General features: G+C 50.4%; 1 protein-coding gene across 3 annotated transcripts in view; it reads left to right on the top strand.

Annotated features, from left to right (window-relative positions):
- The window catches only part of bcl6b (BCL6B transcription repressor), a 25730-nt gene extending 11500 nt beyond the window's left edge, over positions 1-14230 (top strand). For 2 of the 3 annotated variants that reach the window (XM_088911445.1, XM_088911443.1), the window contains exons 3-12: positions 792-1013; positions 1565-1786; positions 2951-3166; positions 3889-4090; positions 4603-4847; positions 5412-5548; positions 6117-6284; positions 6846-6976; positions 7833-7970; positions 8391-14230. In XM_088911445.1, coding sequence (XP_088767571.1) covers positions 799-1013; positions 1565-1786; positions 2951-3166; positions 3889-4090; positions 4603-4847; positions 5412-5548; positions 6117-6284; positions 6846-6976; positions 7833-7970; positions 8391-8531 — 1815 coding nt within the window. In that variant the 5' untranslated portion in view covers positions 792-798 and the 3' untranslated portion in view covers positions 8532-14230. The remainder of the gene's footprint in view (positions 1-791; positions 1014-1564; positions 1787-2950; positions 3167-3888; positions 4091-4602; positions 4848-5411; positions 5549-6116; positions 6285-6845; positions 6977-7832; positions 7971-8390) is intronic. The other variant, XM_088911442.1, reaches the window with a different exon arrangement.
- Positions 14231-14283: the final 53 nt, after the last annotated feature.

Raw genomic sequence — 14283 nt, 5'->3', positions numbered from 1 at the left:
TGATCGGGGAAGCTCCCAATCCAGTCCCGTCAAGCCGCAGGGGAGCGCCCTCTGCCTTTCTTAAGCCTGCCAGGAGGTGTTATGATGAGCTTTGATTGCAGAAGGGAATAAGACAGTGCAGTGTCTGACAGTGCAATACAACGCTTTATGGCAAGGGGGCGATCTGGAGCGAATACCCATGCCCGCGCCTTTGCCCTTACCCACATGGGTTCTAAGTGGGGGGGTGTGGCGGGGTGAAGGGGGTGCTTGTGCTACCTGTGTCTTACAGCAGTGGTTCCCACACACCTGCTGGGTTTTCTTCCAGCCCTTCATTGACTTAATAATCAGAAGATTCATCGGAACTGTTCTGAGACATGGAGCTGCTTTAACCGTTGTATTCTGACAATGAAATAAAATCCCAAACTTGTGTCTAGAAATAAAATGCATTCAGCATTACAAGCGCAATGAAATGCTTATAAAGAAGCAACTGAATTATTATTGAAGCAACTTCTTCGATCGGTTGAGGCTTCAGTTATCTAATGAAGGGGGGAGGGACTGAAAGCCAGCGGGTTTGTGGGTCACCAGGACCAGGACTGGGAATCCCTGTCTTAGAGATGTTGCTCCCTTCTATGCTCAGTAACACTCTCTCTCAATTCAATTCAATTTCAATTCAAGGTGCTTTATTAGCATGACCGATGGGTACAATCAGTGTTGCCAAAGCAAATAAAAATAATAACATTAACATTGAACAAAACACAAAAGTAAAACTCTCTCTCTCTCTCTTTCTCTCTCTCTCTCTCTGTGCCTCCCAGCACAGAAATGAGTTCCAGGTCAGCGGCGGAAGGATACGCGGCGGAGGAGCAGCGCTCCGGCAGCGCTGGGGCGGAGGGATACGTGAAGGAGTTCACCCGGCACTCCAACGACGTCCTGCTCAACCTGAACGAGCTCCGGCACCGGCAGATCCTCACGGACGCCACCCTGGTGGTGGGCACCACGAAGCTGCGGGCGCACTGCGCCGTGCTGATCGCCTGCAGGTGAGGGCGGCCCCCCCCACCACCCCACCCCCTTTTACTAATACGCTGCCCATGTGGGTCAAATGTTAAGCCTGAATCAAATATCACCCCAGGGATTTTCAATTTAGACTAAAGCCCAAGTACAGAACCATCTACAGATAGGGTTGCAGGACTGGCTTTACATTGGCTTAACATCTGGCAGACTAAAAGAGAAAACATGGTCTTTACAAACACAGGAACAAATGTGTTCAGCAGCAAATCGCTGGTTGATCCGAGGAATTTATCCAGCTGTTTCTCGATGGGTTCCGGGGCATCCTGGAACAGGGAAGGTAGATCGGCTTTGACAGCAAGGCTGGGCAGCCCGTTCAAGTCTCCTACCACTCTTAGGGTAGAGAAGCACCTGTTGTTCTCGACATTTCTACTTCACCTCCCATTATTCCCCCCTGCAGATTTAGCTCATTTAAACTTAGTTTTGAGATAGTCTGGGCAGCTCTTGAGGAATAAGGAGCACCAGAGCAGATGATGGCAACTGCGGTAATGACTCCTCTCTCTCTCTTTCGTCCCCCTTGTAGTGGCTTCTTCTACTCCCTGTTCTCTCGGCGGGGCTCGGCGGAGCTCAGCGTGCTGACCCTCCCCGCCACGCTGGACGTGGGGGCCATCTCGCTGCTCCTGGACTTCATGTACACCTCCCGCCTCCCCCTGTCCCGGCACACGGTGGGGGCCGTGCTCACCGCCGCCACCTACCTGCAGATGGAGCACGTGGCGGACACCTGCCGCGCCTTCATCCTCGCCAGGTATCGGGCAGGGACCGCTCAGGACTCACGACTCACCGCTGGCCCGTTTCCTTGCACAGCCGTGGGACAGGCAGCTCCCTAATTGCTTAATTGATAACAGATGGATAGATTAAGCCTTAATTGATCCCAAAGGGAAATTGAGGTGTTACAGCAGCCCAGCCCAAGACGAGCAAAAACAGACATCAGAAGAGACTAAGAATTAAAATAAGTTCAGCAATACAAAGTAAAATAAATAGAGTTAGGTGTGTGCAAAATATGCTAAGAGTCACTGTAAAACAATAAAATATGCACAGAATGCGCATAGGTATATACAGATTGAAAGTACCACAGTATCAGCAGTATATTAATGAAGGGCTAGCAGTCCTAGCCTAGGGCAGTGGTAGACACCCTGACAGCCGCCGGGAGGAAGGACCCGCAGAAACGTTCCCTTGAACACCGTAGCTGGAGCAGTCTGTTACTGAAAGTGCTCCGCTGCCTGATAACAGTCCCATGTAGCAGATGAGAGGCGTTGCTCATGATGGCTGTGAGCTTGGCCAGCAATCTTCTCTCCGCCACCAGCTCCAGGGGGTCAAGGCTCAGCCCCAGAGCAGAGCCAGCCTTTGCCTTCCAGCACAGGAAGTACAGCAGTGAAGGTGCTGGTTGTCACAAGGGCCCGCCATAGAGCGGATTGGCTGGGGTTCGCATTGAGTGGCCTGTTTATTCCCTCTGCGTGGCTCCGGGATGTTGAAGGTGAAAGGGGTTTCGTTGAATCAGACGTATGACAAAGTCGGAGACTGACCCCTCTCAGCTGATACCATTTCATTAACGGAAATAAAAACAAGTAACTCCAAGCGTTTCTCGTCCTGTTCGCAAAGTATGCCACCTTGTCAGGAGACGTCGCTTCGTTTGCATGGCTGCTGAGAATGAATCGACAGGCAGGAGCTCTGATCGTTAGTGCTTCGTTATTTAAGAGAGATCCCTCTGCAGTGGCCCTGTGTGCATTGTCCCGCAATGAGCTGGTGTCCTGTCCAGTGCGGAGCCCTGCCCTGCTTGCCGTATTTCTGTGCCTGGATTGGGATTGCCTCCGAAGAATGATGAGTGGTTGGCTTCCTGGTCATGGATGGATGTTGTGTTTGCAGACAGCCCTTTCTCTGACACGCTGTTTCTGTGCTTGACCTCCTGCAGCGAGAACATGGCCATGCACCCCAGATCCCCCGGGCTGGACTCTTCTGGGGCCCTGCAGGTGCCCGCCGGCGGCGCATATCCCTATAGCGCCTCAGGCAGAGGCATGGGACTGGCCGCTCAGGCCAACGGTGTGCCGGCGCCAAGCTCAGCCCAGCACACGCTGTCCTCCCAGCCACAAGAGGGAGCACCTCTAGGCCAGCACAAGGATATAACAAGGTGAGCGCGACTGCATGTGGCAGGAGTGTGTGGTACTGAAGGGATGTCTAACGGACGCTGATGGAACCTACTTCTTGATAATGTGCATTGAATTGGCATGCTAATTGGCCTGGTCGAGGCTAGCTTCTCATGCAGTGTGTCTCACCCCCTCCATTGTGAATTTGCACTGTGAAAGGTGTAAAAGTCACAATCCTCTGCTGTATAATCAGTTCAGTTCAATTCAAGGTGCTTTATTGGCATGACCGGTGAGTACCATCAGTGTTGCCAAAGCAAAACAAATACAATTAACATAAACAAAAATCGACAGACATTTGCAATAAAGACACAATCATAAGATATTAACATAAATAGTTACAAAATTTACAAAAATATATTCCATATATCTTACATATAATCTTTCTCAAACAATGCAAAGAAACGCTCTCATCTCCTTCAACACTATCCTACCGTCTGCTCTGTTGGTAATGTTTGCCTTCCTTGATGTATTGCTGTGCTTTTAAACAAACTTCTACTACAGGATAATAAAGCTTGAACTGAATTGGTTTAACATTGTCAGTTATTGCTTTGTTGGGAAGTCAGTGACAGAGGAATAATTTAGGATTTTGACAATTCACACCAGAGGGGGAAGTGAAAGTGGCTGATATTTCCACGTATTGCTTGCGACACTTTTGCCAGAGGAGTGGGGTTTTGACGTTGTGCTTCTCTGTTAATTATGTTCCCAGAGGTCTCTGCGACAGCTGGGCCCTGAGAGGCCCTGGGTCTTGCCTGAATTCCGAGCCCAGGCCCGAGGGAGTCAAGATGGAGGCGGAGTCGTCGGGGTCCCCTTCCCCGGCCCCGGACAGTCCCGCGCGGTCCAGCTGTCACCCCAATTCTCCGTCAGAGGCTAGCGGCTGCGGGAGCCAGACCCCCCACCCCCCCCTCGCGGTGAGTGTGGCCACCTGTGCGTTTCTCCACACCACCCTTTCCCATAGTCTGCTGGCAGGGGGTTGACACTTCGGGACCTGCTGCTTCCGTGAGGGAAACAGATTCCAGAGGCATGGAGGTGTGGTGTTTTGATAGCTTTTTGCCATCAACCCTTTCCTAGGGAAAATATCTGATTTCACTATCATCAAAATCTCAAAAATAGCCCCTATGGTATTGCACAGGCTCTTCTGTGAATCTGTATAGTACAACACAATGATCCATCGTTTAGTGAAGATTACCAGCACCACACTCGTAAAGAGTCGTTTACAGTTTACTGTGTGGCTCTACCTTCTTTAACTTAGCTTTTTTGTTGTATTAAATGCATAAGTAGCATGTTGATATCGGGACATCAATGATAAGGAATGTTGTTCCTACTCTGACGGGTTGTGGAGGATATCAATTTATAATTTTCTCCAATGGCCTTGATTGAGGTTCTAGTGCGCTAACCCCTGTGTCCTGTGGTCTGGTGTTAGGCCCAGTCGGACTCCAGGCCCAACCCAGACCCCAAGGCCTGCAACTGGAAGAAATACAAGTTCATTGTTCTCAACCCACTTTGTACAAGAACTGCCGTCAAAGAGGAGGAGCCTGAAGAGGAGGCTGGGGTGAAGGAGGGGGCGGAACCTTATAGCCACACCCCCACTAGCCCTGATAGGACGACATCCTCTGACAGCCCCGCCCAGGAGGCGGGGAAAATGGAAGAGGGGGTGCAGCCAGACAGGTAGGGGAAAGACCCATGGAAATAACCAGAACTTAGGAAAGGTTGCAAACGAGAGGCCATGTCAGCTCTTTCAGTTCATTATCTCATCAGGGGCTAAATGAGCCAAGCATCTCTGATCTGATTCAGTAGCGTCTGAAGACAGTCAGGTCACCAGTTTCAACAGCTTGGCTGGGCAGCTTCTCCCATACACCAAAAACCCTTAGTGTGAATAAAACACTGCCTCCTGTTCTCACTGTTTATATGGACTTACTTGTTTCGACTTGTGTCCACTGGTTAGTCAATCAGGCTTCACTGTCGGTCCTCAAGAGCTCCACTGGGTTGACATTGTCATTGACCTTTGAGGACTGCAATCTACCTGGTCGCTCTTCTGCGGACCGACTCCAGAAGAGCAGACACTTGATTTCCCCACTAGAGAGCGTGTTTGTCTCATCCTGGAGCGACAAGCTGTGATTCATAGGTAGCGGAGGGGATTGGCTCCCATCGAGCAAAGACCAGCGCAGCTGTGCTCCTGGCGTAGGAAAGTGGTTGCGCTGACGCGTGTGGGTGTTTGTGCGGCTGTTCCAGGCTGGCAGCGTGCCCCCGGTGCCAGGTGTGCCAGCAGAGTTTCCAGAGCCTCGCCCACCTGTGCCGCCACATGCTGGGCAGCCACCCCGGAGAGGATCTGCCGGTGCCCCCCCCGCTGCTGCCAGAGGGCACCCAAGGTAGGCACCCGGGCCTGTCCAGTCCAGCACAGCAGTGCCATCAGGTCTCTCGCCCGCAGGAGCGCATGGAATTGAGGATTTCCGTACGCTCTACGCTCCCTCTGTGTTTGTGCTGCTTTCCCATGATTTCACCATGTTGATGCCATGTACTTGCTTAGCTAATTGCTGGCCATAAGTCTTAATGAGGAATGTTAACGAGATGTCCTCTGCCTTCATCATAATTGGCTTCTGAAATAACAGAAATGAGGAGGAAATTGAATACAAGGGGAACAACAAGTAGAGAACAGCCTCATTTAGGAGCTGATAAACAGGTTGTACGTATTTTGGAAATGTTCTAATAATCTCCGTTAAGTAACATTTGTTACATACCTTATGAGGTACATAGAGACTCAGATTCTTTGGGTGCCAAAGCAGGAATTGAGAAAGTCCAAATGCAAATAAGACCTGAAGACTGTATTCTCTTTAAACAAAATAGTGCTTGATTAATTTATAGTGTAACAAGATTTACAGACCCTGGTACAAATGTATACTGCCATCGTTCTGATTACTGTCTTTCTGCCACGCCCAGTGGGAGGAGCCAACTCTTGCTCCCTGTGTCACCGGCCCTGCCCCCTGGAGCAGGCCAGCCCGGGGCATCCCTTGCGTTACCACGGTGACGACAGGCAGGAGAACAAGTGTTGCTGCTCAGGGTTACGTTACCGAGGCAACCTGGGCGGGGCCAAATCCATCCATACAGGTAGGAATGCGCTGGTTGCCGTCTTCTGTTGCACACTCAAGAGAAGTGAACTGACTGAGTTCAGCAACGGTGTTTGGTGTTATGTGTTGCTTCATTCATGCAACCCACAGCAGTGTGTGGGTTTTATTAATCTCTCCCAGAAGCAGAAACAGCGACAAGGAATTATAGCATTGTTAAAAACATGTCTTCAGGCAGTAAATAAATAATGATTTGTTAATTACTCATTTATTATGTGCTTAAAGAGCATCATTTATTGCATTAGTGTGCTTGAATTGTTTCCTTGCTTACTGGTTTAGTGTTCGTTAGAATACTCTCTGATATTCTGCAGAAAAGGCCACTAGTGATGCACCAAGGAACAAGTTTTGAAAGAGAACAGTACGGAAGTGCACTGGGGGAGCAATTTCCTGCCGCACTGGGGTTGCCACCCTATAGGCAGTGCATCATGGGTAGATTCCCGGCGTTGTCTCAGAAACGTGGGACAGACAATAAAGAGTGAAGAAACCTAGCAGGGTCACTCCAGTGTAACAGTGCTGACCGGTGCCGTGATTACGCCCCCCGCAGGAGAGAAGCCGTATCGCTGCAGTGTGTGCGGGGCTCAGTTCAACCGGCCGGCCAACCTGAAGACCCACTCACGCATCCACTCCGGGGAGAAGCCCTACCGCTGCGACACCTGCGGTGCCCGCTTCGTGCAGGTAGGAGGCGCTGTGGCGTGAGAGTTCCTGGCCCGCTGTCGATGACAGTGACTCTTGGCATTACTGAGCCCTGCCCTTCCCTTGATCTTTACCAGCTGTTAACCGGTGCCTGCTCGCCACAACCCTCTTATTAGATCTGTATGTACCTGCCCTCAGAAATTAAACCAGTGGCTCACTCCCTCTCCATTCTGTCCTGGAAGGAGGGCTCTCTGTACTGCCAGGCGATGTGTTCGTACTCAGACCATTGGTCATCAGTGTGAGGGTGGTGGACTGGAATGGGCCGGGTGGGACCTGCTGCAACTGCCAGGCGATTGATTGGCTCAGTAGATGCCACCTAGCCCATCCGTGATCGTTCCTATCGCAGTAGATACCACCCTCCCCCCTCCTGTGGCCTGCAACAGCTGGGCTTCACCAGTGCACGTGATCTGCCGAGCGGTTCAGAAGAACCTTTTGTCGCATACGAGCAGGAGAGAGATCCTGCTGGCAGATTGGATAATTGCTGGTTGTGACAGGGCTCAGCGGGAGCGATCACTTTAAAGAAGGGGGCCTCCTGGAAACCTGTCTGTAGAGCTCTGACCCCTCGAGTGACTGTCATGACATCCTCGCAGGGGCAGAGCGGGGCTGCACCCATCCCAGGAGCAGACACGGGCACACGCTGAATAAGGGGGGCTTTGTGGGTGCAGGTGTGTACGTGTCTGTCTATGTGTGTGTGCATGTGTTGTGTGCACACGTGCACGTGTGTGTATGCGTGTGCATATGTTGTGTGTATGTGTGTGTGTGTGTACAGTATGTGCAGATGCTCCTCTGTGTATGTGGGTCATGCATATCTCATGCCAGGTGCGCTGTGTCGATCCAGGTGGCGCACCTGCGGGCCCATGTTCTCATCCACACTGGGGAGAAGCCGTACCCCTGTGAGACCTGCGGCACGCGCTTCCGGCACCTGCAGACCCTGAAGAGCCACATCCGCATCCACACGGGAGAGAAGCCCTACACGGTGAGCCTGCCCTTCACCTTTGACCTTCGCCTGGCGAAAAACTGGCTCATGAGAGCCCAGCTGGGGGTGGGAGCGAGGGTGTTATTCCCCACACAGCCAATGCCAGGGTCTGTAAACAGTCACTCAGATCATTTCCCCATCAATTACATTTTAGACATTTTCTGTGGGTGTCTCTTGATCTCCAACCATCATAGAACATACTATACATGTTTTCAAGTCCATGCAAACATGCAGACCACCTCTGAGGGACTGGACAGCAGAGAGCTTAATTAGAAATGCCAGTAGGTGTCATATTGACACATGCACACCAACAGACTTCACTTTGTGCTCATGCTCTGATGACCCTGCATACTAATTACAGCCCCTGTGTCTGTGTGTCTGTGTGTGTGTGTGCGTGCACGTTTTTCCTTTGCCTCGCAGTGTGAAAAATGCGACCTGCACTTCCGGCACAAGAGCCAGCTGCGTCTCCACCTGCGGCAGAAACACGGGGCCGTCACCAACACTAAGATCCGCTACAAGGTCCTCTCCGACCCCTACCGCACCATCCTGGAGACCTGCTGATCCCCGGCGCCGCAACCCTCCGACCCCTGAGCCCCCACGGGCACACAGGCCCGACCTCCCGCTCCTTCCCCAACCTGGTTTGCACGGGTGATCATTGCCACGCTCGGGCAGGGTCAGAGGTCAAGGTGTCCCAACCCGCGCAAGACTGTCCCCCAGTGTTCCCCCACTCCTCAGTGAGGAGATGGACCCTTTGCTATATTGTTCAGTGTTAAAGGGGAGAAATGGGAAGAATGGTTTGGATTCCCGACAGGAACAGGAGCCGGAAGGGAGCTGTTCCAGAGTGGGAATGCAGCCCTATTCCAAGGGAAGGAGCTGGAATAAAACTGGATTGGGAAGGAACTATAGATGAGACCTGGCGTCACTGCCCTGTTCAGATCAGAAGGTGAATATACAGTTAGTCTAGACACAAGTGTTGGTGGAACACAGCTGTGTATGGGATGAGGAATTTGAATGGAACCGTTGTAAAGGAAGAAAGCTGGAGGAAGACTGTGTGAGAAGGACCTGGAAGAGAGCTATTGGTACAGCTGAAACCTGGAATAGTTTTATCCATGGGAAGGGAACCAGAACATGGGAGTGGGTCACTGAAACTGTACAATCCATCATTCCTCGGCTGCTCGGCAACCGATCAGAAAACAGAACCTTCAGGTTGCGCTCGACGCCCCGGACAACGCAAGATGGAACCCGGAGTCACACCACGGCCGCCTGTGAGCAGGATTCCTCGGGCGACAGCTGGGTGGGCGTGGGAGCGACCAGGCCTGGCTCTCGGCCCACTTCCTGGGCGGTGATGTCGGCGCAGGACGCGCGGCTCCACCAATCGGCACCTGGCCCCAGGTGGGCGGGACGGGGGGTAAGGACAGCCCCCAAGGGGGCAGGCCTGCGAACAGCAGGGAATAGGGGTCAGAATGAAGGCTTCTCTCTCTGCCGCGGAAGGGTTTTTGGGTCACAGGTTCATAGTACTGAGTGCTGGAGAGACAGACAGAAGCCCAGGGGCTTCACTCAGGCTGGGAAGGGTAATAATTAATAATTGCACGATTCATCACAGTTCATTGCCCACAAAATCTACACAGTGGCACCAGAGTGCTTTTTTTTTTTGTGAGTGACTGACTGCTATAAGTCTTGACCACTGATCTGATCTGTAAGGCAGGAAGGTCCCCCTGCCTGTAGAGATCCGTGAAGCGCTGAGTGAAGAGTCCCTGGGATCTGTGGCTGGAGTCTTCAGTGTGGGAGAAATTTTATAGTGTCTAGACTGAATTTTGTTCTGGTGTAAGCTTGCTGCTGTGTGTGTGTGTCATGGGGGCTCGAGAGATTCCTGAGGTCACGGGGTCAGATCAGGACTCACAGTCTGTGCTTTCCTCTCATCTCTGTCCCCTGATGCTCCCTCCCCTGTGCTGATCTCTTTCTCCGCATCATGCTTTAGAGAAATTCCCAACCTCACAGGAGGGGCAACAAGGCCTTCTGGATCTTCTGAAGGGGAGATGCCAACAGAGAGCGCAGGCGAGCAGGCCAGCAGGCCAGCAGAAAGGGGCACAAGCTGTTAGAAGTCTGGGGGGAGGGAGGCGGTTATCTCTGGGTGACATCACACTCCGCAGGCGGAGCCTAGATTAGAAGCCACGCCCCCGATATACTGCCTACTCTCTGCCCCCCTGGACACACACACACAGACTCCGAGATCGGTCGGCACCTGGCTCCACTATCCCGAGTTTCCGAGGTTTGAGGGGTGATGGAATGCGCCCCAAAGCTACAATACTTCACATGTTACTGCAGGAGGGGGTTCCTAATTCTAGCCCTCAAGATCCACACAGGTCAGTTTTTTCTTGTCACAGAAGTGTCTTTTTCACCTTAGTTCCTAGGTCCCTTTTCAAATGATGATGATGATATTTGTTTTCGTCTATGATGATATTTTACCCGTTTAAAATCACTTTTCTTATAGTTTCTTCCCTAGACTCACAATCACTTATTTCCACCCCACCCCCCCTGTGCAAAAGGGACCCCAGATCACTGCAGAAGGAAACCTATATGCTAGTGTTTAACTTCCTCAAACCCTGGGCCACCCCCCTTCTTACTCTTTCCAGCACCATTCCTGTCTGGAATCATCCCCGGATTATTTATGTCACGATGGCTTCCATTCTTTTTTTTTGGCCTGTTTCAAAATTGCTCGGGTCCAAAGACCGAGTGAGCCTGGCGACCTCTGACCTGCCCGGCATGCTGGGATGGATCTGCCATTGCTCTGCCAGCAAAATCTGGGGCCCTACAACCGTTTTGAGAAAAGCAGCCTGTCACACAAACGGCCCCTTGCCCAGAAACTGCCTGACCTTTTAACCTGTTAAATGAGATGACTCGTTTCTTGACGAAAGGCCATTTCACAACAAATAGGGTATCATTCTAGTCTCCCCTTGGTTTCCTTACACTCTTGAAAGTAAGTGGGAAGGCACTTGGCTGGGAGCCTTCTACTCCACTTATAGTTTAACTGTTTTTTTTTTTTGCTTTTTATTTGAATTTCTCTGTTATGGTTGTTTTTGTGAGCTCCCTTGCTATAAAGATCCATCCCACATCGATTCCCTTCCTTGCCCACCCCCCACTGCACTCAACCCCCCCTTGACAGAACGAGTCAGTCTCTCCGATCAGCTCCAGCTGCTAAATCGCTCCAGCCATCGTCGGCGAGGCCAACAAACAAGGCCGCACTGCTGAAAGGGAGCCGCGACGCTCTGGTTATATTTCAGGGCTGGAAAGAATCAGCATTTCACGCCACGCGACAAGTAAAATGTACACAGTAACTTGTAAAACCTCCAACTGACATCACAAAATAGACAAAATGCCCGGATACGCACAGCACCACGTCCTGCGATTCAGAACGAGGCAACAAAACCTCCGGCGAGGTCCAGCGGACCTGATTTACATTGTAAATGAGCCGGCTCGTACGTCACATTATGGTGACTAGTGAGCAGGAAGGGCCGCACCACATCGCAGTTCTTGGGAACTCGGATACGAGTTTGCTTTGACATGGCAACCTTCACAAAGCGATTTTGAAATGTGCGATTTTATTTCTATAACGTCAATGAGTTTGTTTTGTTACCGAGGGTGAATAGGTGGTCTGGTCAGTTGGGACTGCAGTTCCCCCTTATTTCGGGAAGGGCTGGAGGAATTGGCTCAGTGGCCAGCATGATCACTCCTGCAGTAAAAGACATGTGAACATGTGGCTGCATTACCAGCACTGTGGAGCCAGGTGGCCACTGTAGGAGCCCTCTATGATATTGCTGTACATTGTGATGTAAATAGACATTCCTACCCCTTGTCTGCCTGTGGAACCGAGAAAGAATCACTGTGGAGGGAAAGAACGCACTCCGTTCACAGTGCTCTCCCTTTTTTCTCCGGCTTTCCGTGCTAATCCCAAAAAAAACACAGCGGGAAGAACCTTTCTTGGGACAGTGTAACTGGGGCGAAACCGCCGGGGGGGGGGACCGAAAACCCAAACCAATCATTGCTACTGTGCTGGGTCAGAACATGACGCAATTCCCAGAGACTGAAGAAACTGTCGGCTCTGGCATCCTAGAGCGAGATCTTGATTGATTTAAAAGGTTGGGTAGAAAATGTGAGCCAGCGTCGAGTGTTAAACGCCGGAGACCTAAAGCTGAAAGAATGAAATGGGAAAAATGGAGACACAAACATTCCTGCTGCATGAGCTTAGTCAAACCAATCCAGGCTCCCAGCGAGAGGAGGCTCTTTGGCCTGTTTGTCTGGTCCCAGCATCCCATCAGGCTGTTTTCGAAAGAAGCCAGGGTATTGGCTGTCTGGCTTGTTCCCGACCCCCGCCGCCCTTTGTGTAAAGCTGCTCCCATTTTCCCCACAAACGTTTCAGCAAAATGTCTTTAATCCAAAAGGTCATATTAACTGTGGCGAAATTGGATCCGGGATCCTTTGAGCATGTCTACCCAGAATACGTTGATGAACTCTTGTAGCTCAACCTGAAATCCCTCCAATCTGTGTTTGAAACACTTGGAGCGGGCTTCGCCACGGGCTTCTTTCTTTCAGTACCCTCAAGGCAGAAAGGGTTAGGAATCAAACCTTTTTATACAAATATATATATATATTATTTTAAAGGTAACATGCTTTGAAAGCAATGCTGTTAGCTTCAGTATAAATGATTTAAGAATAATATATACTGTACATGGATGGGGGAAAAAAAAATATATTTTGCTGGCCAAAGACAAGGTATCTTTGATATCTGTGAGAGTACAACTCCTAAAATAAAAATTGTGTGTGAGACCTGCGATGATTTGCCATTGTCGGCAGTGTGGCTGTGCAGTGGCTTGTGGGTGCGTGTGGGATTTCTAACTGCGCGAATGTGTTCTTTTACCCCGCGTTCCGGGGGGCGAAACTCTCGGGAGTGTTTCGACCTCGTGACCCGATTTGCTTCGTTAGGAGAAGTTGACCTGCTCCGCTCCATCTCGAGATGCCTGGCTCTCCCCCAGTTCTGCGTGCTATTAGGAGCTGGTTCTGTGTTTCATTCTGAGAACTGATGTGATGGGACTCATTCAGCACTACGCCTCTTACAAGAGATGACATCACCCCCTCGAAAGCTGGGTGGCGTCATGCCCTCGTGCTGTTGGCGTAGCTCAATTCCCTGTTGTCTGGGTGGGGCACCATGTGGCCAGGATGCCCTTGATTCGCGTGATTGAAATTCAGGAAATGGTTTCTCAATGGGAATTCTTTGCAACTCAGATTATACAGATTCCCAGCCTACTGACAATTTTATTATTTTGCTTATTGTGAGTTCAGCCCACATTTTGCATTGGTTTGCTGTGCTTTCCTATGGTATTATCATCCTGTGCTTCACTGGGTGAAGAGGCGGTGTGATTTTTCTTTTAACCAGTTTGTTATTTTTAGTACGTTTTAGAAAAGCTATCTTTTCTATTTTCGTAGCTTTCGAAGGAGTCTTTTGCTTTTGACTCTTTACTCCTTAATTACTTCCTGGTTTCCTTTGTCCTGTGTGATTCTCCAGTGTTTTTCTTCAGCTATGTTCGTCTTTGTCAACAGACTTCAGAAAATGAAGGTAGTGGGTTGGGGAGGCAAATCTGTGTTACACCGTGTAACCTTGACATTCTTCCCCACGCCACTTCCTTTGGTCATGGTGCAAAACAGCTCTGTCTGCAGGTGTTTTTCACCTCTCGGGCACACACCATGAAGAAGACAATGGGGAATCACTACAAGGAAACTGAGTCAGACAACCCTTAAAAAGTTTACTGTGGTAGATCATTGTAAAAGCAAAGTGAAGCCTATCAAAGTGTGGTACCATCCTGGTTAAAGCATGGAAAGCACTGAGCAGTGTGGTTACATACAGCCTGCTGGTAAATCAAACAGGTTAAACAGGGTAAATTCACTGTGGTAAACTTTCATTAAGGAAGTTAAGTGAAAAGAGGAAATTGTAAAAAAAAAAATTATAACATTCTGCTTCTGCGAGACGTATCTACATAATATCTGGGCTGTTTGACATACTGTCCCATTTCATGACCTGCACTGAAGTATAGGAGTCAAAAGTCCTGTCCTGGTGCACCTGGCCATGTGGTTTACTGTATGTCTTCTTTCATAAGTGCTGCTTTTTTTCCACTTTGTGTTTTTTGGTTACTGAAAGTTACGCAAAGCTGGCTTTGTTGCCTGTTCTCTGTCCTCATGCACTCGTTCAATAAAGCTGTGCTGTCTTCCGCTGGTGTTTCCCAGAGTGCGCTGATTTCCTGCTCCTGGCAGAGCTGTGCGG

Source organism: Atractosteus spatula, chromosome 3 (assembly GCF_055471065.1).
Source record: "Atractosteus spatula isolate fAtrSpa1 chromosome 3, fAtrSpa1.hap1, whole genome shotgun sequence".
NCBI lineage: Eukaryota > Metazoa > Chordata > Actinopteri > Semionotiformes > Lepisosteidae > Atractosteus > Atractosteus spatula.
The sequence above is the reverse complement of the archived record's forward strand: the minus strand, read 5'-3'. Positions and strand labels throughout refer to the sequence as shown.